We start from the raw sequence: 27,972 nt of genomic DNA, 5'->3' as shown, positions 1-27,972 counted from the left end.
TGTCATTATGGCTTTTTTTTTTATGTGTCTTTAACAAATTCTTTATTGAATAACAAGTTTAAGCTTGACCATGCAGTAAAAAACAAACAAACATCAAAACACTTGTGTAATTCTCATATTTATTGAAAATGGTAAGGAAAAAACAATACAAAATTCATATAGAAATTTTACATAGAAAATTCCAAATGGCAAAAGTACAAAGCTAGAAAATGAGTGACATGAGTTTAGTGTAAATCTGACAGCACAAATAAGGCCTTTCTGCATCGGAGAACACGCTTATCAATGACAAGTCACAAGGTGGCCACAGGAAGGAGACCACACAACTGTTTTACAGGAAGTCATAAGACAGGCAGCCACAGGAAAGACATCTCTGCTCCACAATATGCCATTAAAACTCTGCACCGACAAAGCCAACGCAGGCAGAAATTTGAGCGGTTAAAAGAGTTTTCCCACTGACTCGCCACAGTTTTTCAAATGTGGTTTCTGAGGGAAGTGCTTGAAACCCATAACAGTGTTATGTATCTGTAAAAATGCCAGACAGACCTGGATGTGACACGCTGATTCGTAGAGAACACGTCTGTTCAAGTATGATGGCTCAGTTTGGCTCAGTTTAGTCCTTGATGTAGACAAATAAATTACAGCAGAAAAAAAATATGAATGGATTTATCTGCCAACCTTCAGGGGAATGTCAACAAGTAAGTTTCAGAGATATTTGGTCCAGAAAACATAACACTAATGAATATCTCCATGCTTATTTAATCCACTTGATCATTGCGAAACATTTTTTTTGTCAATAACAAATCATTAAAGTAACATACAAAATAAATTAGCTTGTGCTTCTCAAATACGTACGTTTGCGCAAAGTACATTTTAAAGGGGATTTTTTTTTTTTTTTTACAGAACTCCACTTTATAAATTGAAAATAGTTCGACTGGATTTTTTAACAACTGCTTTCCAGTGTTGGTCCCAAAAAAATATGTGAAGAACAAAAAACTGCAACTGAAAAAAGGAACTTAATGTTAAGTACTTTAAGGTCATTTCATCAAAATATACAAACCACATAAGAAACAAAACTCCCTGTTTTTTCTATCCCAAAATATGTACATCCATACAAATATTAACACTGCTCTCCAGCCATTTCTTTAACTAGTGGTCTGGCTTTCCCACAAGGCTTCCAGCCTCACTCTTGTACCTCCATTGGAGGTAACCAATCTTTGAATTAAGTGGCATATTCGTGTCCCGAAGTGTAGATTCAGGTAGGGGGCAACAGAGTTGCTTAACCCGCACACCAGTGATTGTCCCTAATGGCTTTAGTACACAAAGGGCTGAAAACGGTGTTAGCAAGGCACGGTGCTCCATTAGTATTCTGCCCTACAAAGCAAAAAGGCAGTAACTGCATTTTTGGTCAAAAATGATTTATTATCATTTTCATGACATTCAAGGCATCCTTTGTTATGTGACAAAATATGTTATCTCAAATGTGTGTGATTTCGCGGCATCCTCATGGGACAGTTTTAACATTGGATAACAGGCTGGATGACAGGACAGGATAACTTTAAAGTCATTTTTCTCAGTTCTGCACTCGGCGTAGTTACTGCCTTTTTGCTTTGTAGGGCAGTATTGTACATGAGCATTCCATTATCTCGATTATCACCCGCTTTCCATTAATGGTGTGCGGGTGCGCAACCTGCGCCACTGGTGACTGATAGTGCAGCGCAGTTATTGCTCCTGTAAGGCAGCTGAGAGGAGAACCTATAACATGTAAAGCACTTCTGGGCCCGAGGCGCTATGCAGATGTAATCAATCTGTTGGCTTGAGAGCGACCCGGCTTAAAGTAAATTCCCAGCATTGCAGTTGAAGAGAATGCAAATGTGCTGAGAGCCACGCACTCCTACTGAAGTCTATACGGGGACACACGCTTCAGTCACTAATGCTACATGAGAAAAAAAGATGTACAAAACAAACCAACAAAAAAAACACAGATAAAGAAACAAACATCTGATCCTGCAGAAAAGTCCCAGAGTCTTTAAGTGGTCGGCAGGAGAGCGCCTGCACTCTTCCTGTGACGTAACCCGTCTGTTTATCTGAGGCCGTGCTGATACAGGGCATTGATGGTGTCGGCGACGAATGCCACGAGCCCGTGGTACAGGCCTCTCCAGTTCTGCCAGCGTGGGACGGCATTCTGAAACCAAAATGAGAGGAGGATGAGCTCATCGTGTGTTTTATGTAATGCAAAAAGTGAAAGAGAACATAAGAGGTACAATAAACTTGTTTTGGTACATAGCATCTAAGCGCCCAGGGACTGTAAAACCAAACAGCTGCCCTACTTCGATTTCTTAGCATCTGCCTACCATTGTGAAAAAGATGTAACTTCTGGGTACTTTTTTAAGTAATATACTTAACTTTAATACAGTAATATACAGTTTAAGTCAAAAGTTTACATACACATATAGTCCACAAGAGAAAATAGTAGTTGAATTTATAAAAACAACCCTGTTCAAAAGTTTACATACACTTGATTCTTAATGCTGTGTTGTTCATGAGTCCTTTGTTTGTCCTGAACAGTTAAACTGCCTGCTGTTCTTCAGAAAAGTCCTTCAGATCCCATAGATTCTTTGGTTATTCAGCATTTTATTCAGCAATGATTATATGATTTTGAGATCCATCTTTTTACACTGAGAACAACTGAGGGACTTATATGCAACTATTACAGAAGATTCAAATGTTTACTGACGCTGGGGGGTGAAAACCTTTTGAATTTGAAGATTAGGGTCATTTTTAATTATGTCTTCTGGGAAACATGTATCTTCTGTGCACATCCTCATTCTATTCAAAAGTTTTTTTTTGATGCATTGTTTTTCCTTCTGAAGCATCAGTAAGTTTTTGAACCTTCTGTAATAGTTGCATATTATTACAACTGAGTCCCTCAGTTGTCCTCAGTGTGAAATCTCAAAATCATACAGTCATTGTTGGAAAGGGTTCAAATACACAAAAATGCTGAAAAACCAAAGAATTTGTGGGATCTTAAGGACTTTTCTGAAGAACAGCGGGCAGTTTACCTGTTCAGGACAAACAAGGGACTCATGAACAACTATCACTAAACAAAAAACAAACAAAAAAAAACTGCTATGGATCATTCAGGTAACAAGTATTAAGAATCAAGTGTGTGTAATTTTTATAAATTTAACTATTATTTTCTATTGTGGACTATACGTAAACATCTTTTTAGTGAAATATCTTATTCAGGTCAGTACTATTAAAAAAAAATGACATGCATTCTGTATGATCCCTCTTATTTTGGTCAAATAATTAACATTTTGCAGGTTCTGCAAGGTGTGTGCAAACTTTTGAGTTCAACTGTACTTAGTTGTGAACTGAATGTAATGTTTTCGGACAACAAATGAAGATATTTTTGATGAAATCCGAGAGCTTTCTGACCCTAAATAGACAGCAACGCAACTGACGCGTTCAAGGCCCAGAAAGGTAATAAGGAAATCGTTTAAGGGAATACTTTTTGACAATATTGACAGCTCTGTTGATGGTACTCTGTTGAACGTGTGTCAAAGACTGACACGGAAGAGAAGAAATTGTTGAGTCAAGTCGATATTTTTTTTTTTTTTTTGTGCAGTTTCTTGTAGCTTCATAAAATTTAAGTTGAACCACTGATATCACATGGACTATTTTAACGATGTCTTTACTACCTTTCTGGGCCTTAAACGTGTCAGTTTCTTTGCTGTCTATTTAGGGTCAGAAAGCTCTCAGATTTCATCAAAAATATCTTCATTTGTGTTACGAAGATGAATGAATGTCTTAAAGGTTTGGAACGATATGAGGGTGAGTAAATAATGACAGAACTAGATTTGAAGTACACTACAGGTGCACACTGAACACTATTAAGCATACTTATTTTCCACACGTGTATAAAGTCGATTTAAGTCTGTGTTTCAGTTTCTTTCCCCATGTGGAAACCAAATTTCGAAAGTATGACTTTGTTAAATGAGCTTTTTCCACCTCTTTTGTCTGTGATCAGCTATGAGGTAATTGGTTAAACTTTTTTGGCTATTGGCGATGCTCGCATGGAGATATAAACCTGTGACAAAGTGTGATTGAGTGGGAGTGTGTGTCAAGGTTTATGTTAGCATAGTTGTGTATGTGTGTGTGCACAGACGCAGGGTGAGGTGAGACAGTCCCAGACAGACAATGTCTGCAAAGTGGAGTCAAGAGAGGCAGCACATTACTCGTCAACAGCTGCTATGAGTCATCCGCTAAAAATAACTCTTCCGAGGGGGGGAATTGAGTGAAAGAGAGGGAAAATAAGAGAGTGACAGTGAAAGAATGAGCTACACGCAGAGAAAGGTGCAAGAAGTATAATATGAAAACAATTTTGAAAAGGTCAGGGTTGCCACGCCTTCCATCTTCATTTATTTAAAATGTTTATTTAAAAGATCAAATATTGAAATATTATCAAATTTAAATAAAAAATTAAAATCACTTGTCAATTAAGTAAACATTACTACTACTAAGTTTTTTCCCAAGTAATCTCACAAGTAAACAGTAGCGAAGCACAAAGACTACTTTAAGAACAGTGTGGGTTTTCATGTCAATATTTTTGTTTAAATAATTTTAACAACATAACAAATAAAGGCAGGCCTATTATGCCTCATTTACACTGCACGTTTTATTTTTATATATATAAAATATTATATATTATTATACTGTATAAAATGTCACAATATAAAATAACATTTTATAATAAATATCAAATTTTATTATATAATATATTATATAAAACACATAAAATATAATATAAAAATAATATATTATTAAATAAACTATTTTAGTAACAAATTATATGTATATTATATTATGTATAATATTTATTATAGAACCCTCAAATGTTATGTATATATTTTTCAAATATAATATTTTATTATATAACAAAACAATTTTTTATATTATTATATATTATTATACAAACTTCAATGACTTCTTAAGATTTCCATGAATAATATACTATATAAAATTTTAATATATTTATAACATAAAATATATCATATAAAAATGTATAAAATATTGCATAAAAATAGTATATTAAATAAACTAGTTTAGTAACAAATTATATTTACCATAAAAAAAAAAATGTTTATTACAAATAAATATACTATTTACAAGTAAATAAAAATATAGGTGGTTCATTAACAAATTCTATTTACGATAGATTTCATTCATGTCCATGATTTCAAAATTTTAATGAGGTTTCCTGAAAGGTCTAAAAGACAAATATGAAGAAAATGGAATACAAGACCATCCAAGAGAAAGTGTCTGTTCGACAAAGGCCTCAAACTACAGGGGGGACCAAAGAGGACAAGGACCAGAGAGAAGTGATTGAGTTCAAGATGGTGGGAGGAGGATCTGTGGTCCGCCAGTCTCACATGTTGAGAGAATGCTATACAGTATATAAGCATGCGTGCTGCACACTTACACTGAGCTTTTGTTGCCCTGATAGGGAAGTCCCTATCATGTCATTCAGTAAACAAAGCCGTCATCCAGTAAAAACACACTGGTAACAGAGTTCAGAGAGGCCACACGACAGGTCGCAAACTTTCTGCACGTGACAGCTGCCTCAAATAAGACATACTGGGTTTTATTACATTGCGTGTGTCGCTGCAGGTGTGTAAGCATAAGCGGGAAACTGGGGCGAATGTGTAAAAGCAATTGACTCGACATAAAAAAGTGGCGAGCGCACTTAAAAATAGGTAAATAAAAAAGCGGAGAGCTGCACGCCGAGGCAAAGCAATGACGTCATGTGTGTTTTTCTGAGGAGACAAGGGGGAGGTGGGTTTGGTTGAGGGGGGAGGGGAGATTAGGCTCTGTTTACTCCTGTTCGCTTCACCAACTAGCTCCTCACGCGATACAACAGGGATCCAGAGCACAAGAGAGGGAGGGAGGGAAGGTTATTAAGTTCAGCCACAACTGGAAACTCGACTCCAGTCACAACACTCACTACAGGCTCGTGAATATCATATTGATCCATTTACTAGAAGACCCACTGGAGGCTAGATTTGTACACGCCCTGCCACACTCCCTCGTATTAGCAAACAGACACTGCCCATTTACTTTAATGACGCTTTGGCACAAGCTGAGGCATATTTAAACTGACACAACTAGACAAACATGATCCTTACCCTCTGAAGAAAAACAGCGTTCATCTCGTCTCCGATGGTCTTCAGCTGTATGGCCACCCTTTCTACCGCCTGCTCCTCCAGCCTGGGATCGTCCTCAGCGGTGGAGCTGCTGGACGTCGAGTCTTCGGAGGAGCTCTGGCTGTCTGCTAGCAGATCAGGCAGGGGAAGCGGCCGTTCTCTGGGGCTGAAGAGTTCCTGTTCTGTACCTAAATGAAAACAGGAAGAGTAAAATAAATATTTATTGTACAGAATTCCCTATTAAAATTTTTGAATAGATAAGTGTACACATATTAATCATCTTTTCACACTGAGGACAACTGAGGGAGTCATCTACAAGTAATACAAAAGGGTCAAATGCTCACTGATGCTTCAGAAGGAAAAAAAATGCATTAAGAGACAGGGGTGAAAACTTTTGAACAGAATGAGGATGTGTAAATTTTTCTTATTTTGCCTAAATATCATATTTTTTTCATTTAGTACTGCCCTTCAGAAGCTACAGAAGATACTTACATGTTTCCTAGTAGATAAAATAAGTTCAATTTACCCTGATCTTCAAATTTAAAAAGTTTTCACCCCCTGGCTCTTAATGCATCAGTGAGCGTTTGAACCTTCTGTAATAGTTGAATATGAGTCCCTCAGTCGTCCTTAGTGTGAAAAGATGGATCTCAAAATCATACAGTCATTGTTGGAAAGGGTTATTATTTTATCTTGTGGACTATGTAAATGTCTGCTATGTGAAATATCTTATTCAGGTCAGTACTAAATTAAAAATAACATTTGTATGATCCCTTTTATTTAGCTAAAATCATTAGCATTTTGCAGATTCTGCAAGGTGAATGTAAACTTTTGACCTCAACTGTATATACATACATTTTACACATTTGAACTAGTTTACAACCTTTATTTAATAAAATATCAATTTATATAAAAATTCTGAGAGACTTGTTGACCTTGACACGATCATGAGGGTCTGAAGGGGTCTTTTCTGTAAGTTACCACTTCCTGTTTTATGTTTTTGTGTTTTTTGTGCATGTTTCCGTGTGTTGGCGTCACCACATGAATTTGACTTAGTTGACAAAAACGCATTTGTAACACTTTACAATAAGGATCATTAGGTAACATTAGTTAACATGAACTAAAAATGAACAATACTTCTACAGCATTTATTAATCTTAGTTAATGTTAATTTAAACATTTACTAATGCATTATTAAAATCAAAAGTTGTGCTTGTTAACATTAGCTTGTGAACTAACAATGAATGACTGTATTTTCATTAACTAACATTAACAAATATTAATAAATAATGCAATAAATGTATTGTTCGTTGTTTGTTCGTGTTAGTTAACACATTAACTAACATCAACTAATGGAACCGTATTGTAAAGTGTTACCGTGCATTTAATAAAAATGAGTATTAAAGCGGTTAATTTTAAACTACCTTTTCAAAGAAATAAAGTAATAAAAACTCTTGCACTCGTGGCTGTTTAAGCATACTGTTTGTACTTAAAGGACTAGTTGTGCAATTGATCCATTCAGAGTCGTCATGTGTTGTCATACTATCTGGTAATTCTGTCAAACTAGTACCAAGGTTCATTTGGGGTAACTACTTTGAGTAAAAACGCCACTGGCGCAATGTTAACAGAACTCACATGACAAAACCGTGATATATGGGACTGTCGCATGAGTTCAGTTAAGGCTACTATTATTTAACAACCATTTACCAGGCAGACATGCAAAGGAGTGGGTAATCTAACCAAATACAGATTCAGCAGAGATTACAATAGCGGTGAGATTTCATACACAATGGCAAGCCAAATTCTCTATTGTACTTTAGTATGCATGTGATGTCATTTGTTGAGCCACACTGTTTGTTTTGTTAGGTCAGGTCTATAAGTTCTATATAACATTCACAACCTATTATCTACAGTAACGGTAGCACCAATACCATCTGATTAACTGTTTGATCACTCATTACCTTTATTGATCGAGTGCAGATGTCAAGTCCTTATTGTTTATGTGACAGCACGAAAGCGACAATATATGTGTCCCTGAACCACAAAACCAGGGTCAATTTTAATTTAATTTAATTCTTATAAAAAAGTCTAAATAAATAAGCTTTCCATTGATGTATGATTGGTTAGGATAGAACAATATTTGACTGAGATACAACTATTTTAAAGTCTGGAAGGTGAGAGTGCGAAAAAAACGAAATATTGAGAAAATCGCCTTTAAGGTTGTCCAAATTAATTTTTAGCAATGCATATTACTAAATTACTTAATATCCTAATGATTTTTGCCGTAAAAGAAAAATTGACAATTTTGACCCATACAATGTATGGCTATTGCTACAAATATACTCGCCATGTTAATTAAGGCTGGTTTTGTGGTCCAGGGTCACATATATCATCTCTGAATGAGTACTGCTATTGTAACATGGGATAACACACTGCCATTTTTTACTTGTAGCTACTTAGTACATAAATTGTGGGCGTCCTAACCTTATGTGACTACTTAAAGGGGACATTGGGTGCTCATTTTGCATAAGTTGGTATGATTCTTTAGGGTCTTCATGAAATGTACACATACTTTGGTTAAAATTCCTCAATGGTCAGGTAAAATAAAGCAATATATCGTGGTTTACAGTGAATTTATAACATCCAAGGGGCGTTGTTAGGCATGATGCGAAGCAGCGAACTTTTTCAGTGCATGCCTTTTTATATGATAATGAGCTACTGCTGACTCCGCCCCCTCTTCAGTTTTTTGTGTATTTGGTGTCACGTTACAATCAAAAACAAAACTAATCCACTGCGTCCTCAGCGGCTCTGATGCCGGGACAAAATATAGACTGTTATGTTCACTTTTACATTCAAATACAAAACACCTGCATTGCTTAGCATAGCTGCTCGAGCACTGAGAAAATTGCGGAGATTGTACAACTGGCTGAGGGTGGAAATATGCTAATATGGGACAGTACGTCAGGGGTCAAAACGGCTTGATAACTGAGACTATTTAGGTTTTATGGAATTAAAAAAACTAAGTCAATGTATTTTTATCATTGTAGGGTGGTTGTGTCCACACTGCTAAGACACATTTATATGCAAGCACCATGTAAAAGTGAATTTTGCATTCAATGTCCCCTTTAAGTATGACTGTAGAACATTTTATATGTAATTTTTAGAATTACAATTTTTAGGTATTGCAACATTATAATGTACAGTATGTACAGTTTTGAGATATTAAATTCTAACATGTTTTTTTTTTAAATTAGTGTTTTAAAAGACAAGCCATAAGTGAGAATATTTTCTTTGTGCTTTCCGCACAAGTATGCACAGAGAAAATGCCTCCATGTAGAGGATTAGTGGCGCAGCCGTAAGAATCTGCTGATCCTCGGTGCAGGTGACTTGAGAGAGCGGGAGCGCTGGGTTCTGGCTTGTTGCCAGGGTAACTGCAAGCCGGTGCAGCCTGAGCTGAAATCCAGCCATTGGTGGACAGGAATGAGGGGTGGGCTAGGATAGGGTGGACAGTTGGAGGACAGGGAGGGACCAGGGCCAGGCTATCAGCTAGTGAGGAAAGCCTTCAAGGAGGAGTGTCAGCTGAAGTGTCAGATAAGGTTAACTGATAGCTAAAGTGAGGTTAAAAACATGAGGAAAAAAGGAGCGAGAGACACGGCGACACTGAGGCGATACGCGATTCTCTGTGACAGGCCGGCATTGTGGGCCGCGCAGCATTTGACAGGAAGCCAACAGCAAAGAACATGTCTAAACATGTCTCTGCAAGAGCTCTCTGACTAGGGAGGGGAGGGCACTTCCTGGTGCATTTTAACCCTTGGAGTCAAAGCCAGTGATTTTCTGAATCTCATTTAAATATATTATGCTAATGATTTTCCACTAATGCCCATCACATTAAAACAAATCTTACCTGTATTATCCCTGAGTGGATTGTCCTGCTGCTGGACGCTGTCCGAGCTGAAGGCATCTTGTGTGGGGACGTGGGTTAGTGGTGGCAAGACAGTGCTGGTTTGTGTAGCGATGGTTCGGTGCCGGTGGCAGGGCTGGTTGATGCTGCCGCTCGGCCAGGCGTCCTGACGTAGCACCTCCATCCGGCAGCTGTTCGGTGCTCCGGGGTTGCGATCACCCGCCCTTCTTTCCATCTCTGGTCGGGCCATACCAGATACAGCCTTGAAAGGAGAAAAGCAGAAAAATGTTATGGAAAACAACAGACGTGTTTGCGTACCGTCTGTTTGGTTTAAAAATGCAGCTGGATGCAATTGACATCATATGTTATTGCATGCAAATTAAATTTTAATGAGAAGAGTAGTCTAAATGATTTTAAAGATGATTTTAAAGAATAAATTTATAAATTAAAAAAATTAAAATAAATTTGCACTCATTTAGACTTAATGGAATAAATAACAATAATAAAAAACAATATTAAGAATGTATATATAAAATTAAATAGATTCAAATATCAGACACAGATGATGATGAAAATAAATTTGCAATCATTTAGATTTGGAATAAATAATAATATAAAATTATATAAATAATATTAATAATAATAATAATAATAAACATAAAATAAAATAAAATAAAACATCAACCCCAAGTAATGATGAAAATATATTTACAATCATTTAGACCTAATGGAATAATAATAATAATAATAATAATAATAATAATAACAATAATAATAATAATAATAATAATAATAATAAAATCAAAATCTCAAACCCAAAAGACGATGAAAAGAAATTTGCAAACATTTAGACTTAATAAAACAAATAATAATAATAAAAAATAATAATGAAAAAAAATGCATTTAAATATCAGACCCAAATAATAATGAAAATAAATTTGCAATCGTTTAGACTTATTGGAATTAATAATAATAATAATAATAATAATGATAAACTTATACAATATAAAATAAAACATCAACCCCAAGTAATGGGGTAAATAATAACTTACTTTAATTTAGAACTAATGGAATAATAATAATAATAAAATCAAAACTTCAAACCCAAAAGATGATGAAAATAAATCTGCAAACGTTTAGACTTAATGGAACAACTAATGATAATAATAATAAATAATAATAATAATAAAATAAAAGACATTTAAATATCAGACCCAAATGATATTAATAAATTATTAACCCAAATGATATGATAATAATAAACTTATATAATATAAAGAAACATGAATCCAAAGTAATAATAAAAATAATTTGACAATCATTTAGACCTAATGGATTGAATAATAATAATAATGTACATACACTTAAGAAAGACCAAAAAAATAATAAAAATAAAAACATCCCACCAATGCATTTTTCTTATCTGACCCAGCAACCTATATTTTGCGCGTCCACAAGATGGCAGAAATTACAGCCTCGTGTTCACGGATGTGTTTGTAAACAAATCCGTGCATGCGATGTCACACGCCGCTTCTCCCGCGCTTTAACTCGATCTTACGCGCCACGCAATGCATTTAAAAAGCTTCATTCCACTGGAATACATATTACATTTTCCTAATTACGACACTGACTATGACTTTATAGATTTGTCTCAATTGGCAGCAAGGGCTGGTGTGGAAATTTTGAAGCGTCGGAAAAGTGGCACCAACAAACGCACAGCCGGTGACTTGCTCAGTGATGCAAGGTGAAAGATTTGAGGAGGCGGAAGATTTTGGAAACTGACAGTTATTTGACATACAACGTAGTTTTTATTATCTTTAAATAGCCGGTTGTCATATGAAATACAACAACGTTACGTTATGTGTTGTACAAAAATCAGCTGGTAGTTGCGTTTTGCAGTAGCCTACAGCTGGTTTTAGCTGGTCTGAGACGGTCTCAGCGGTTTGTTTGTTGGTTGACCTGCTAACAGGTTCCAAAACCAGCTTGACTGACCACCTGGTAGCTGGTCGAGCAGCTTGCACCTGAACAAATGAGCAGCCCAGACCAGCCAGAAACCAACTGTATTCCAAAAAACACAGCTACCATCTATTATGAACTGGATTTTCGGCAGGGAGAAAAACATCCATTTACACAAACCTTAAAAAGTAGTAACATGTTAACTAAAAGACATATTTCTATCAGAGCTAACCGTTAAAATGACTTTTATTCGTGCAACATAATGCTGATTCTGTCATTTTGAATAATACTTATTAATAATGTGCCACATATCGATGCCTGCAAACAACAAAGAGATCCATGTGCAACAAGAATAAAAACACACTTATGCTTACCTTCAAAATGTGTTGTAAGTCAGTGGATGTTATTCCAGGGTTGTAATGCTCTGACACCGGATATGTGTCGTGCTTTAAAAACACTTCATTAGATGTCCGTACATGTTATTCCACAACCGGAGGAAGGAAAAGCGGTGTCAATGTGTTAGATCGGGAGTTAAGTCGTGTGCTTGTGAAGATGAAGCTGTTGGGTTCGTATGATGACAGCAAGTTGCTTTCACTCCCGCGAAGTGCTCGCACAAAGCCACACCCCTTCTGTCTCACAACAAGTCCTGACATGCTCGTCATACAGAGCCGACACACACACACACACACACACACACACACACACACACACACACACACACACACACACACACACACACACAAGACAGCACAGGAACCAACAGCCTTTTACGCTGTTGTTTGTTGATTCGCAATCCAAGTGGCTTGAGTGTAGTACTGAGTGTGCTGTACTGTAGAGAGATGAGATGCTTATCGGATTGACAGTTTACATAGTACTTTATTGGGATCGCTGTTTGGAATACAGTACTATTGTAAGAAATAAAAAATAGTAAAATAAATAAATAATTTGTGTGACTTGGCATTAATTACTTATATATTATATATGCATTACAAATGTAATGTAATGTAATTACATCTGACCTGTACTAGCAATTCTATGTCATTTTTATGCCATTGTGTTTTTATTTATGACAGTACACATTTAACGTGACTGACTTGCCACTATAATTGTAAAACAAACAAACAAACAAACAAACATACAGAGTATTAAAAATGCGTAATTGATATTTTGGTTGCAGAGAGATTTTTTGTCTTTTTTTACATTTTACAACAGTGGGAAACAAAAACAAAATAAAAAAATATTTTGATATTTAATAAAATGCAATTCTGACCTTTTTCTTGCAAATGCAAATTTGTTTCTCGTAATTCTGACTTTTTTTCTCAGAATTGTGAGATATGAACTTGCAGTTGTGAGTTGTCCAATTTTGTCTCAGTTGGCAGCAAGGGCTGTTGCGGAAATTCTGAAGCGTCGGAAAAGTGGCATCAACAAACGTAAACACTTGCTGAATGATGCAAGGTTTTGAAGAGGTGGAAGATTTTGACTTTTATTCGTGCAACATATGGGTGATTCTGCTTACAAAAAGTTACAATTCTGAGATATAAACTCGCAACTGCGAGAAAAAAAAGTCAAATGTGAGACATAAACACAATTCTGAGAAAAAAAAGTTACAATTGAGAGATATAAACTCGCAATTCTGAGAAAAAAACTTGCAGCTGCGAGATATGAGCTTGCAGTTCTGAGGGAAAAAAATCACAATTGCAAGATAACTCGCAATTCTGAGAAAAAAAGTCAAATGTGAGACATAAACAATTCTGAGAAAAAAAGTTACAATTGAAAGATATAAACTCGCAATTCTGAGAAAAAAGTCAGATTTGCAACTTAATGTTTTGCAATTCTGACTTAATTCGAAATTTAAAGTCACAATTACGAGATATAAACTCGCAATTCTGAGAAAAAAAGTTGCATTTGCGAGATAAAAGCAATTCTAAGGAAAAAAGTCAAAATTGTGAGATATAAACTTGCAATTCTAAGAAAAAAAGTAACAATTGCGTGATAAAGTTGTAATTCTGAGGAAAAACATCAGAATTGTGAGTTTATATCTCGGAATTCTGATTTCATAACTCGCAATTCTGAGAAAAAAGTCAGATTTGCGACTTAATATCTTGCATTTCTGACTTTATAATTTCAATTTAAAGTCAGAATTGAGAGATATAGAGCTAAACTCGCAATTCTGAAAAAAAGTCACAACTGCTAAATATAACTTGCAATTTTGAGGAAAAATGTCACAATTGTGAAATATAAACAATTCTGAGAAAAAAAGTCAGAATTGCTTGTTTATATCTCGTAATTCTGATTTCATAACTCGCAATTGCGACTTAATATCTCTCAATTCTTACTTTATAACTTGTTTCGAGATATAGGGCTAAATTTGCAATTCTGAAGTGTAAAAAGTTACAACTGCTAGATAAATTCTAAAGAAAAAAGTCACAATTGTGAGATATAAACAAGCAATTTTGAAAAAAGTCACAATTATAAGATATAAACTTGCAGTTCTGAGGAAAAAGTTTATATCTCGCAATTCTGAGTTTATGTCATGCAATTCTGAGAAAAAAAGTCATATGCGATTAAATAGTCTATCTTGCACTGACTGAACTCGCTAATTTAAAGTCAGAATCGTGAAATATAAGGCTAAACTCGCAATTCTGAGGAAAAAAAGCCACAATTCCGAGATATAAACTCGCAATTTTGCGATTATCTCGCACTTCTGACTTTAATACCTAGCAACTGCAAGTTTATATCTCACAATTCTAAGAAAATAATTACTGTCGCAATTCCCTTTTTTAAACATTTTTTATTCAGTGTCGGAAATGGTGTTCAATAAATAGGCCTACTGCATTTATTTTCCAGCTAAAAACGTTTTCCATCAAAAAAAATAAATAAAAAAGTATTTTTGTGACTTAATATAAGTCGTGCTAGGGCTAATATGCAAATTTAAAAAGCATATTGACATTCGCTAAACTGTAATAAAACAAAACAAAGACTGCAATAAGTAAAAAAATATGTATATAATACTAAAAAGAAATACTAATAGTCTTTGATGTTAACGAGATGTTAAATGCTCTTTAGGCTAATATCAAACAGTCGCTGATCATTGATGTGCAGCGCTAATAACAAACTTGAGCCAGGCTGTTTATTTATGTCTGTTTAATTATGCTAATTGAATACGGAATTCCCCCATTTTGATCCCCTTTGACCTTTGTCCGGCAGCTTCCGACTGCATCCTTTGTTTAAATGCAGATGCCATGCGCATGATGGAGGAGGGCTTTAGCTGCAGAGATGGAGACCTGTTACCCCCAGCAGATGAGGCGCTCCGACAGCGAAGAGGGGAATCCCCACGCAGGTACATGTCTGGGCATACAGCCCCACGCAGACTGCTTCGGGATGGCACAGATGTCGGGTCGTCTCGTCACAGTGTTAAATGCATACACAGGGGTGTTGCCATAAAAAGCTGATACTGTTTATGAGCTGTTTATTGTGAGCTTCCATAGTGATAAAATAATTTGAATATAGGCCTATTTATAATATTATATTTATATTAACATAAATAAATATAAAATAATTTAAAAGTCTTAGAAATGTGTTTTAATTTATATTTGTGACCCTGGACCACAAAACCAGTCTTAAGTAGCACGGGTATATTTGAAGCAATAGCCAAAAATACATTGTATAAATGAGCGATTTTTATATGATATATATATAATGTATATATAAATATAAATACATATATATAATTAAGTAATCTTAAATTTTTTTTAATTTTTTCCTTATTATTTTCCATATATATAATGTATATATAAATATAAATACACACATATATATATATATATATATATATATATATATATATATATATATATATATAATTAAGTAATCTTAAAAAAAAAATCCTCATTATTTTCCATCATATTTTTCATTAAAATTACAGACTACTGCAATAATAATATATTAATATTATAATAATAATATTTGATAATAACACACACATACTTGCATATAAATTATAACAAATATATATATATTTTAATATATTTTTTAAAATATTAGCTTTTTTAATAAAATATGGATTAAATATATCATAAATATAGAAAAATAATATAGTAATATAATTACTATTTCTCCATTTATATTATAATTACAGTATTATAATATAATAATATTATAGTATTTGCAATTGTATATATTTATATATACTATATGCATAAATATAAAGATAAAATAAAACAAATATAGGCCAAAATAAATATAAATTAGAAGTCTTAAAAATTTTATATAAAAACATACTTCTGCAATAATAATAATATTCCATTTACATTATAATTAATAATAATTACAATTATTATTTATATTATAAAAGTGTTGTTATATAATATTGTTATTTTTAGCAATAGTATATATGGGTGTGTGAGTGTTTATGTATGAAACATTTGAAATAAAATGTATTTTCTATATTATAAATTGTTTACTACTTTTATATTATTTTTATGGTAACACTTAATAAGGTTCATTAGTTAACATGAACTAAGAATGAACAATACTTCTACAGCATTTATTAATCTTAGTTAATGTTAATTTCAACATTTACTAATGCATTATTAAAATCAAAAGTTGTGTTTGTTAACATTAGTTAATGCACTGTGAACTATTATGAACAAACAACGGTTAATAAGTAGTGTAAAAAATGCATTGAATATTGTTAATTCATATTAGTTAATACATTAGCTAATGTTAACAAATGACACCTTATCGTAAACTGTAACCATTGTTCTTATTATCATTACTAATACGGTGAAATATGCATGGTATAGCATTTTTACTTCTGTTTTTTTTACCCTGAGGTCAGGCCGCTGAGTACATACAGTACTCACAGACATAAACATGAACAACTGATACAAAGCTCAATGGTCAAACAAGTAACATGTTTGTTCCCATCTCATCTGTGGTGACGTTTTAGCACAAGAACACAAAAGGCAGTATCTTTATTGTAAATACCTTTTCCCTTTGCTCCAGTGTCAGCTGCAAACAATACATTCATCTACCAAAGTTCACTACCTAGAGATATAGATTGGCTTTTGTTTCTGTGTGACTGCAACGGCTACAACCGTTACCAAAACACAACAACCACGTGTGTGTGAGTGTGATGACATGAGAGCGAGGCTCAAGTATACTGTGTCCCAATGACATCATCCTTCACTTTACCCCCTCCTCCTTCTTCCTTCGTTCTCCACTGTTTTCATGATATCTGATAAACCTGTCCCGGGCAACGCTCGTCCCTCCCATCACATATTTTTCACATATTAGTTTTCATTGTTGTCACCTTAATTGGCTGATAAACAGTCCCTGATGGTGGCGCAGGGCCGCAGCTGCCAGCCTACAAGGTAATGGACGAGTGGTGAGTGACAGATCCCAGAAAACGATCTGCAGGTCCAGAAGGCTGGCAAACAGCAAGACTGGGGTTACACTTGAAATGCGCTCATCGATTGCAGTCATAGTGTTATTTTGTGCATCAAGTTCCATGATTGTGGCATTTCATGATTAGTCATTTGTGATTGATTACTTGACAAAAATGTCATTTATGTTTTTACATAAATATTCTTAAAAGAGAAAGAGAAGTGAGAATGTTCAATTGTTCAAACCCAGTTTCAGTCACATTTATGAGTGTTTACATAAAGGATAGTTAAAAAGGAAAGGAACTAACAGAGAACACCATGTTTTGTGTACCACAGTGAGAATGTTTCACTTGTAACCACATTAAGCTGTTGTTATTTGTGCTTCTGGATACTTCAGATTAACCATGCAGCGGAATCTACAAGATCATGATTATTAGAATTATTCATATCACCCATTAGATTATGTCATATTTAATTAAGCTCTTTTTTAAAAAAAAATCAAAATATATAAAATACATACATTTTAATACATTCATGAAAATATATTGCATATCTTTTTGTAAAATATTATTTAATCTTTTTAAATGAGGCGCAAACTACCGAAAAAAACACATTTAAAAAGCATTTCAAATCTTAGACGTTTACTAAGATCCTTCTATTATCTATTGAAACCCAAAATAATATCACTAAGCTTAATATATATAAAATCATCATTTAGTGGGTACATAGGAGGTATCCCGAACCCTAACCCCTAAATTTTAACTTATGAAAATGATATTGAAGTATTTTTTGCATTTTATTCCATTGTTGTTTTTAAAATTATCTTTTTGATTTTGTTTTTACAATTAAATTAATAAGTTAAAAATATATATATATATTTTATATTTTCTTTGTAAATTGTGAAATTTTAGGTAAAACAATGTGTCCTGCATTTTCATGTCACTACCGAAACAGTGTATGTTTTAATCAATGAGACTGATTTTAACTACACCCCTATATTTATAATCAGGAAATATTTATGTGTCCCTCTCTCCCATAGTTACAAGGAGTGAGTAGATATGCCCCATCTTTTTGAGGTAAATGTGTTCAAAAGTATGAAAAATCTGTGTAACTTTAAATAATGTCACTATTGAACACCATTTTTATAAAATTTAAATAAACACTTTTTAAAAATATATTTAATTTGGATTTTATATGTGATGCAATCTAGGATCACACGGTGAAATTTGACCTTTTTTAGGTTTTAATACGATATGAAAGCTGGGTTAATTTCGTTGGGATCAAGCCCCTTTCAGAACAGTTTTATTTTGTCCATAGCTTGAACGTAATAAAAGTTATGGCTGTCTGAAGTTGGCTGATAGCTATGATTTTTAAAAATGGAATTTTGAGAAAAAAGGGTTTAAAGTGAGACGGGTTTTACTTTCACTTCATGGGTTTAACGAGAGCTGTCTGTCAAGTCAGGAGTGCTATACTGCATCATTGCACAAAAAGATTAATGTCTGTTTTCCATGTTTTTATAATGGGCATAGTCTCTGAACCTTTGATCACCCCTTGTATGTTTAGATTGCACAAAGAGCGGAGGAAACTGTTCGCGCACCTTTTCATATAACAGACTGTCATCGGACTCCTCCTCAGTAACTTCATCTCTGAATGTGAAATCGTCCATCATAACATGTTTCGGTAATTTCTGCCACCAAATGTTTCGGTAGTGACAATTTTACAGAATAACACCCAAAAAAAACAAAGATGTCACTACCAAAACTTTACCAAATCTTTTGGGCATGACTGTTTCGGTAGTGACCATTTTATGTGATAAAGCCCAAAATAACAATGTCACTACCTCCACCAAATGTTCTAGTCGTGACCATTTTATGGGATAACAACCAAAAAACCAAAGATGTCACTACCAAAACTCCACAAAATATTTTTCGGTCATGACTGTTTCGTTAGTGAAAATTTTATGGGATAACACCCAAAAAAAAACCTCAAAGTTGTTACTACCAAAACTCCACCAAGTCTTTCAGTCATGACTGTTTTGGTAGTGGACCATTTTATGGTCACTACTGAAACGGCCATGACCAAAACATTTGGTAGTGACATCCTTTTTTTGGGGTGTTATCCCATAAAATGGTCCAAAACAGCCATGACCGAAACATTTGATGGAGTTTCGGTAGTGACATCTTTGTTTTTTGTTTTTTGGGTATTATCCCATTAAAATGGTCACTACCAAAACATTTGGTGGAATTTCGGTTGTGTCCCATTAAAATGGTCCGAAACAGCCACAGCCGAAACAACTGGTGGAGTTTCGTTAGTGACATCTTTGTTTTTTGGGGAATTATCCCATAAAATGGTCAGAAATAGCCAGAACCAAAACTTTTGGTGGAGTTTCGGTAGTGACATCTTTGTTTTTTTGGGGTGTTATCCCATAAAATAGTCCGAAACAGCCACAACCACAACATTTGATGAAGTTTCGGTAGTGACATCTTTGTTTTTTTGGGGGTGTTATCCCATAAAATAGTCCGAAACAGCCACAACCACAACATTTGATGAAGTTTCGGTAGTGACATCTTTATTTTTTTGGGGCGTTATCCCATAAAATAGTCCGAAACAGCAACAACCACAACATTTGATGAAGTTTCGGTAGTGACATCTTTGTTTTTTTGGGGAATTATCCCATAAAATGGTAAGAAATAGCCAGAACCGAAACTTTTGGTGGAGTTTCGGTAGTGACATCTTTGTTTTTTTGGGGGTGTTATCCCATAAAATAGTCCGAAACAGCCACAACCACAACATTTGATGAAGTTTCGATAGTGACATCTTTGTTTTTTTGGGGCGTTATCCCATAAAATAGTCAGAAACAGCCACAACCACAACATTTGATGAAGTTTCGGCAGTGACATCTTTGTTTTTTTGGGGAATTATCCCATAAAATGGTAAGAAATAGCCAGAACCGAAACTTTTGGTGGAGTTTCGGTAGTGACATCTTTGTTTTTTTGGGGTGTTATCCCATAAAATAGTTCTAAACAGCCACAACCACAACATTTGATGAAGTTTCGCTAGTGACATCTTTGTTTTTTGGGGGAATTATCCCATAAAATGGTAAGAAATAGCCAGAACCAAAACTTTTGGTGGAGTTTCGGTAGTGACATCTTTGTTTTTTTTTGGGTATTATCCCATTAAAATGGTCACTACCAAAACATTTGGTGGAGTTTCGGTTGTGACATCTTTGCTTTTTTTGGGTATTATCCCATTAAAACGGTCACTACCAAAACATTTGGTGGAGTTTCGTTTGTGACATCTTTGTTTTTTGGGGGGTATCATCCCATTAAAACAGTCACTACCAAAACATTTGGTGGAGTTTTGGTTGTGTCCCATTAAAATGGTCCGAAACAGCCACAACTGAAACAATTGGTGGAGTTTCGGTAGCGCCATCTTTGTTTTTTTTTGTGTGTTATAAAATGGTCACTACCAGAACAGCCACAGCCGAAACATTTGGTGGAGTTTCGTTATTTATACATCTTTGTTTTTTTTGGGGCGTTATCCCATAAAATAGTCCGAAACAGCAACAACCACAACATTTGATGAAGTTTCGGTAGTGACATCTTTGTTTTTTTGGGGGTGTTATCCCATAAAATAGTCCGAAACAGCCACAACCACAACATTTGATGAAGTTTCGGTAGTGACATCTTTGTTTTTTTTGGGGCGTTATCCCATAAAATTGTCAGAAACAGCCACAACCACAACATTTGATGAAGTTTCGGTAGTGACATCTTTGTTTTTTTTGGGGCGTTATCCCATAAAATAGTCCGAAACAGCCACAACCACAACATTTGATGAAGTTTCGGTAGTGACATCTTTGTTTTTTTTGGGGCGTTATCCCATAAAATTGTCAGAAACAGCCACAACCACAACATTTGATGAAGTTTCGGTAGTGACATCTTTGTTTTTTTGGGGCGTTATCCCATAAAATTGTCAGAAACAGCCACAACCACAACATTTGATGAAGTTTCGGTAATGACATCTTTGTTTTTTTGGGGCGTTATCCCATAAAATTGTCAGAAACAGCCACAACCACAACATTTGATGAAGTTTCGGTAGTGACATTTTTGTTTTTTTGGGGAATTATCCCATAAAATGGTCAGAAATAGCCAGAACCAAAACTTTTGGTGGAGTTTCGGTAGTGACATCTTTGTTTTTTTTTTGGGTATTATCCCATTAAAATGGTCACTACCAAAACATTTGGTGGAGTTTCGGTTGTGACATCTTTGTTTTTTTTTGGGGTATCATCCCATTAAAACAGTCACTACCAAAACATTTGGTGGAGTTTTGGTTGTGTCCCATTAAAATGGTCCGAAACAGCCACAACTGAAACAATTGGTGGAGTTTCGGTAGCGCCATCTTTGTTTTTTTTTGTGTGTTATAAAATGGTCACTACCAGGACAGCCACGGCCGAAACATTTGGTGGAGTTTCGTTATTTATACATCTTTGTTTTTTTGGGGCGTTATGCCATAAAATAGTCCGAAACAGCCACAACCACAACATTTGGTTAAGTTTCGGTAGTGACATCTTTGTTTTTTTGGGGAATTATCCCATAAAATGGTCAGAAATAGCCACAACCGAAACTTTTAGTGGAGTTTCAGTAATGACATCTTTGTTTTTTTTGTATTATCCCATAAAATAGTCACTACCCAAAACAGCCACGGCCGAAAAATTTAGTGAACATATAGAGAAGTTTCAGTAGAGACATCTTGAAAACTTTGTGATAAATAGAAAAAAATAAATTTACAAGGAAGATGTAAGCAATATCTTAATACGTCAATGTAACCATTCTTATTAAATTATATATTACTGTGTTTTGGTAGTGACAAATTTGGGGAGAGGACAAATATTCCAAAACTTTCTAAAAAATACAATAGAAGAATTAACTGCACAATCACTAAAAATGTATACCTTGGATATTATACAATTTGCATACATACAAAATTTGTGGAAATTTTTTTTTTCAAGACATTTCTAACTCTCACTGTGAACCAATTCTGTAGAATTGTAAACATATGTGTGTGTGTGTGTATTAATGAAACAATGATTTTAGACTTCTTTGGCTAAATATAACTCTAATTATCATCCATTAGTGCATAAATTGGCAATTTCAGCATCTAATATACACATAATCACAGGTGTGACATTCATCGGTTTCTCCTCAAAGCAAGGTAGCGCAAGACAAAAAGCTCATTGTCGAAGTGATGGTCAGTTGCACTGGATGGGATGGGAAAGGCTATAGTGATGTCAGAGCTGCTAGAGGCATTACCTCATCTCCATCATCAAGGATCATTTCACACATGGTTGCAAGCAGAAGCAGAGGGAGAGCAGTATTAATGGGTTTGGGGAGTGGATTGTCAAGGGCTGTTCAGGCCAGCTGTTGCTATCATGACCCCATGTGACATCCACAGTCCCCAAACAATGGCTTGTTGACGTAGGGTATTTTTAACACAAAGTGAAGGAATGTTGGACTTAAATCATGTTTATGCACTGTGGAGTTTCCCATTGCAGGGTTCCTTTCAGCTGACTGGGCAGGAATTGGTACAGCGCGGTTGTTGGCATATCAATTTCACGCTCATTTGTTTTGTGGTAAGTCAGATAACACATATTAGATGTTGATAAAATCTGGATGATGATACTGGTCACAATTTTTTGAAAGTTTCTTATGCTCACCAATAATGCATTATTTAATCAAAAATACAGTAAAAAGAGTAATATTATGAAATAATATTACAATTTAAAATAACTGTTTTAATATATTTAAAAATGTAATTTACTTCTGATACTATGGGTTTCTAAATGATCATGTGATAGAAATTAATAAAATACATTTTAAAATATATACAAATTTCACAATGTTGCTGTTTTTACTGTTTAAAAAAAATTTAAAATTGTAATTGGTCTCTGTTAAAAGTATTTAAAACCATTAAGCTTCATTATCAGTATTAAAGGTTACGTAGTGCACACAGCTGCCCGCGTTTCATGTAATTTATATAACCTCCGTCACTTAATGTAACAGACAATATGACTCACTGTCCCTCGTGAGGCCGCGCTGAAAGCCATGCACCTTCTCTTCATCTCCCATGGGCTCTCTTGTTGCTAATTGTTGGAGTGTCACAACAATTAGGTCATTGCTGAGTTTGTGTTTACAAAACCCAAAACCTGACACCACTTGATTCACTCCTAGGTCAAGACAGCAGACAGCGGGCCCGCGCTAGATTGTTTATCTGAGGAACGGGCAGAGGATCACCCACTTCATCATCTAGCAAGCTTGATGCCATCCCTCTGACATCACCTGCTGTGAGCGATGTAGCTACGACTGGATCAGGTTGCTCACCCTTATCGAATGATCCACTGGTCTTTGGACAGTGTTTACTTGGTTACGCTGAATGTTGTTGTTGGATGCCGTCCGTTCGATCAGGTTGTTTGCAGAAACTGAGATATTTCTAGTTTTAGAGATATAGTTTATATCTAATGAATGCAAATCTCTTAAACTATCACAAATAATTAGAATTAAGACCTAAGATTAAGTTTTTTAGGCTTTTAGTATGAATATGTTAGCCTTAAGCTTATTTACAAGCTAGAGTGCTTCAAAACAATGACAAAATTTGCATTTACAATATATATGCATATTCAAAACTTAGTCTTTCACTTTGGCCAATATGGATACACGATTTTGATTATATCACCCTGCACTTCAGCTTCTCATCAAATTTTGTGTCCAATCAAATGCTCTCTAGAATCTGAAGGGTCCCACCCCCTACACTATAAATAAATGCTGAAGCTACTGAAATTGGTCACTTGTTCACAGAATTAGTATTTTCTGTACGGTAAATGGCACGTAGTGCACTATATAGGAGATAGGGAACGATTCAGACAGTGTAAATATGTTTTTCATTGGGGTGAATGAAGTCTGGTTTCGCAGTGTCTGCTCCATTCCAAGTCAGCACAGACCATAAACGTATCGGACCTTTTGAATTCAACACAGAATTGTGTATTTTATAGCCATATGGATGATATTTTGGCTGCCATACGCTGTCAAAGGCAGCTTTAGGGAGGTCAACAGCTCTGGTCCAAGCTGTGAAATAAACAAAACACTATTGGCTATTTAAAAAAAGGGGGCGGGCTGCTTGATATAAAGGTCCACTTTTAACAGTGCACTGAAGTGCTTTAAAACACACAGCGTTATTCTATGTGTTGATGTAATTTTAACTGAAACAGAAAGACAGGGCGGGACAAATCAAGCAGCCCTGCCCCCTTTTTTAAGTAGCCAATAGTGTTTTGTTTATATCACCACTTGGGCCAGAGCCGTTGAGCTGCGTGAAGCCATTTCATTCAGCCCAACTGAAAGCATATTTACACTGTCTGAATTGTTCCCTATCCCCTATACAGTGCACTACGTGCCATTCATCATACAGAAAATACTTACTCTGTGAACAAGTGACCATTTTCAGCAGCTTCAGCATCAATTTATAGTGTAGGGGGCAGGGCAGTTCAGATTTTAGGGAGCATTTGATTGGACATGAGAAGTTGAAGTGCAGGGTAATGTCATCAAAATCATTTTGAATGCTTATATCTTAATTCTAAAATTCTAAATTTGAATTTTGTCATTGTTTTGGAGCACACTAGTTTACAGATAACAAGGTAAACATATTCATACTAAAAGCGAGAAAAAAAAAAAGAAGTACATTTCCACCTCTTTCTTCAATGTGGAAGTCAGCCTATGGCCATTTGTAAATTTTATGGCTGTGGCTTCCGGTCTCATCTACGCCTAGCTATTATTAGTTGTACAGATGGCTCATTTTGCTGCTTGATATTGCAGATTGGTGTGTTTTACCATATTATTTTAGTTATCTTAATTATGAGCACACTGGTTTGTAATGCAAATAGTTTTACCGTTAACTGTAACGTCTCGTTATTTCCCTATAACAGCTAATGAAAAAGGTGGATAGGGAAATAACGAGAATAATAATGACGTGCAGTAAATGGTAAAATTGTTTGCACCATGAACCTGTGTGTTCATAAATAAGATAATACATTAAAATAATATGGAAACAAGCTGTTTTTTACAGCTAAAAATAGCGGAATGAGACCGACAGCCAGACCCACAAAATTTACAAATGGCTGTGCCCACTCTGACAGGAAGAAAAAGCGGATAATCGGATAAATTGAAAGCAAAAACACAATGTGATTGGATATGTGATTAGTTTTGAAAGAAGTTTTGATTTCATGGGGATTTTAAGGGACTTTTCAATAACTGCCACCATGTTGTTGGAGATAACAGCCTTGAAAATGCTTATTATGGGCAAAAAAGCCATCAAACAGTGTTAGGTTGATAAGAAATGCCTGAACTGCAATAAATTGTTTTCTGTATTTAGGAAAGAGTGGGTTTGTTGCATAGGATGTGAAAAAAAAGAACCTTCATTGGCTGCTCCAATATGTAACAACAACTGTAAATGGTAAACTGCTTTGAAGTACGCAAACTGTAGGAATAAAAAAAATACAGTACAAGTGCCCAAGCAACGCACACAGCATACTTAATTAAAAGGAAATTCCTGTTAACTGCATACCTTTCTGACTTATGGTTGGAAAACTTTTAGAACTATTAATAACACAACTAATTCTTTAACTGGGCAAATAAACCAACAGTAAACAACCGTTAACAGAAGCCAGAGACGCTGAAGACAAATGCAAAAAAGAGAAAATTCTGTAACAGGCAGAGCAAACTCACTGTGCGCAAAATATAGAAAGAAACTTAAGTTCTGAATTGGGAGGGAGGGGTTTATGTGACTGCATCTCTGACAGGAACTGCCTTCAGAAAAGTTTAGATGGTGTTTTCTTTTACTTTTACTTTTAGTATAACGCATATTAACAGCATTTAAAATCACTGCCTGCTTTGTTTATAACAAAATGCTGTATTGCTGTTGTTCCATAAGCGCCACCTGCTGTCAGTGAATATGCATCTCATTCAGCCCATTTGCTGTTTTTGTTTAGTTCATTTGTTTTATGTAGCATAATATCACAAAGGTAAGGTCAGACTGTTTGGTTTGTGTCTTAAATTTAAAAATTATACAATCTAATTTAAATCAAAAACTGTTCAAGGTATCCACCTTTTTTTCAGTAAGAATGGCACGGCCATTTGTAAATGTTATTGGTGTGGCTTCCGGTCTCATCCCTCCAGCTATTTTTAGCTGTACCAAACTGTTTGTTTTGTTGCAAATTGGTGTGTCTTACCAAAACATTTTATTAATTATCTTAATTATATTTATTATAATTTACAGTTTACTCCACATGGTTATTCTTCTCATTATTTCCCTATAGCAGATAATTAATAGGAAAGCTGGCCCACAGGCTTACTTCTGCGTTGAAGAATAAGTTGGATATGTAGCATGTTTGTTTGGATCGTGATTGAAATGCAGTGGTTCTGCAATTGTTTCATGCATTCCGATTCATTTAAAGGCACAGTCAGGCAAAAAAATTAAATAAAAACTGAGATAAACCGTCAAACCACCAGAATCCTTAAAAATATATATCTGTATATATCTATATCTATCTATCTATCTATCTATCTATCTATCTATCTATTGTTACAGTTTAGTGCTGGGCGATTAGACAATGTACACCACTACCATTCAGTTTTTTTTCCAAGACTGAACCCCCAATATTGTGAAATTTATACAATTATCTGTCTTTTAAATGTTCCGGTCTCCATTCTAATAAGCTGAATTTTTAACATTTATTTGAAATAGAATAGTTTTTTTGTAACTGTACAAATGTTTTTACTGTCACTTTTGATTGATTTAATGCATCCTTGCTTAATAAAAGTATCAATTCCGTCATACTAATCTTAATGTAGCTTCAAATATGTACACTGTTCATTGACTACAAGCAGATTAATATACACCTGGGCTCTAAAGACCTTTATATTTTATTTTTAACCATTTTCACACTTTGTTGCCGTATTAAAAGTAATAAGTTATTCAACTAACCCTATTGTTCAATACTAACATTGTAAGGTTACAAACAAATCTTCTTCATTCTCAGTTATAAAGAAATACTATTAAAATTAGTCCAAATCTTTGTTCAAACCATATTTAACGCTATTTAACAACAACTTTGCTTGTTATTAGCGGGCTTTGCTGCAGCCTCTATAAGCAGCTTGCATGTGGCGCAGACATACATCATGAGGGCAGTAACCCGCTGAGATGAGAGAGCGACAGAAGTGCGCTTGTTTTGCTCCTGTAATGTTCCTCTGCCCGGAAACAGTGTTGCCTCGACAGCTGCGAGTGGAGAAGCGATTGGTCGCGAAGCGGCAGTTCAAGCATCGCGCGTTGTTCTGGGACTTTCTTTTAGGACTGCGTGCGTCAACCAGCATCAACATCAAGCTGCTCTGCTCAACTACATGTTTGCCTCGCAACGCATTCGTGCAATAAAATGAACACGCATTAAACATTTACATGTTTAAGACAATAGCTTCAACTGGTCGGC

The 27,972-nt window shown here is 35.0% G+C and overlaps 1 protein-coding gene and 1 long non-coding RNA gene across 2 annotated transcripts; one reads left to right on the top strand and one right to left on the bottom strand.

Moving 5' to 3' along the window:
- Window positions 1–111: 111 nt before the first annotated feature.
- On the bottom strand, window positions 112–12,614 carry bbc3 (BCL2 binding component 3). The gene is made up of 4 exons (XM_073818169.1): window positions 12,432–12,614; window positions 10,105–10,363; window positions 6,186–6,391; window positions 112–2,182 (listed from the first exon to the last, which is right to left on the bottom strand). The coding sequence occupies exons 2-4, from the start codon at window positions 10,349–10,351 to the stop codon at window positions 2,081–2,083; spliced, it is 555 nt and encodes a 184-aa protein (XP_073674270.1). The 5' UTR covers window positions 10,352–10,363; window positions 12,432–12,614; the 3' UTR covers window positions 112–2,080.
- Window positions 7,845–25,959, top strand: LOC141285118 (uncharacterized). The gene is made up of 3 exons (XR_012338550.1): window positions 7,845–7,972; window positions 15,265–15,397; window positions 23,672–25,959. It is a non-coding gene; the product is annotated as an uncharacterized lncRNA (long non-coding RNA).
- The last annotated feature ends 2,013 nt before the right edge of the window (window positions 25,960–27,972 follow it).

This window comes from Garra rufa, chromosome 14, assembly GCF_049309525.1.
Source record: "Garra rufa chromosome 14, GarRuf1.0, whole genome shotgun sequence".
Lineage (NCBI taxonomy): Eukaryota > Metazoa > Chordata > Actinopteri > Cypriniformes > Cyprinidae > Garra > Garra rufa.
The sequence above is the reverse complement of the archived record's forward strand: the minus strand, read 5'-3'. Positions and strand labels throughout refer to the sequence as shown.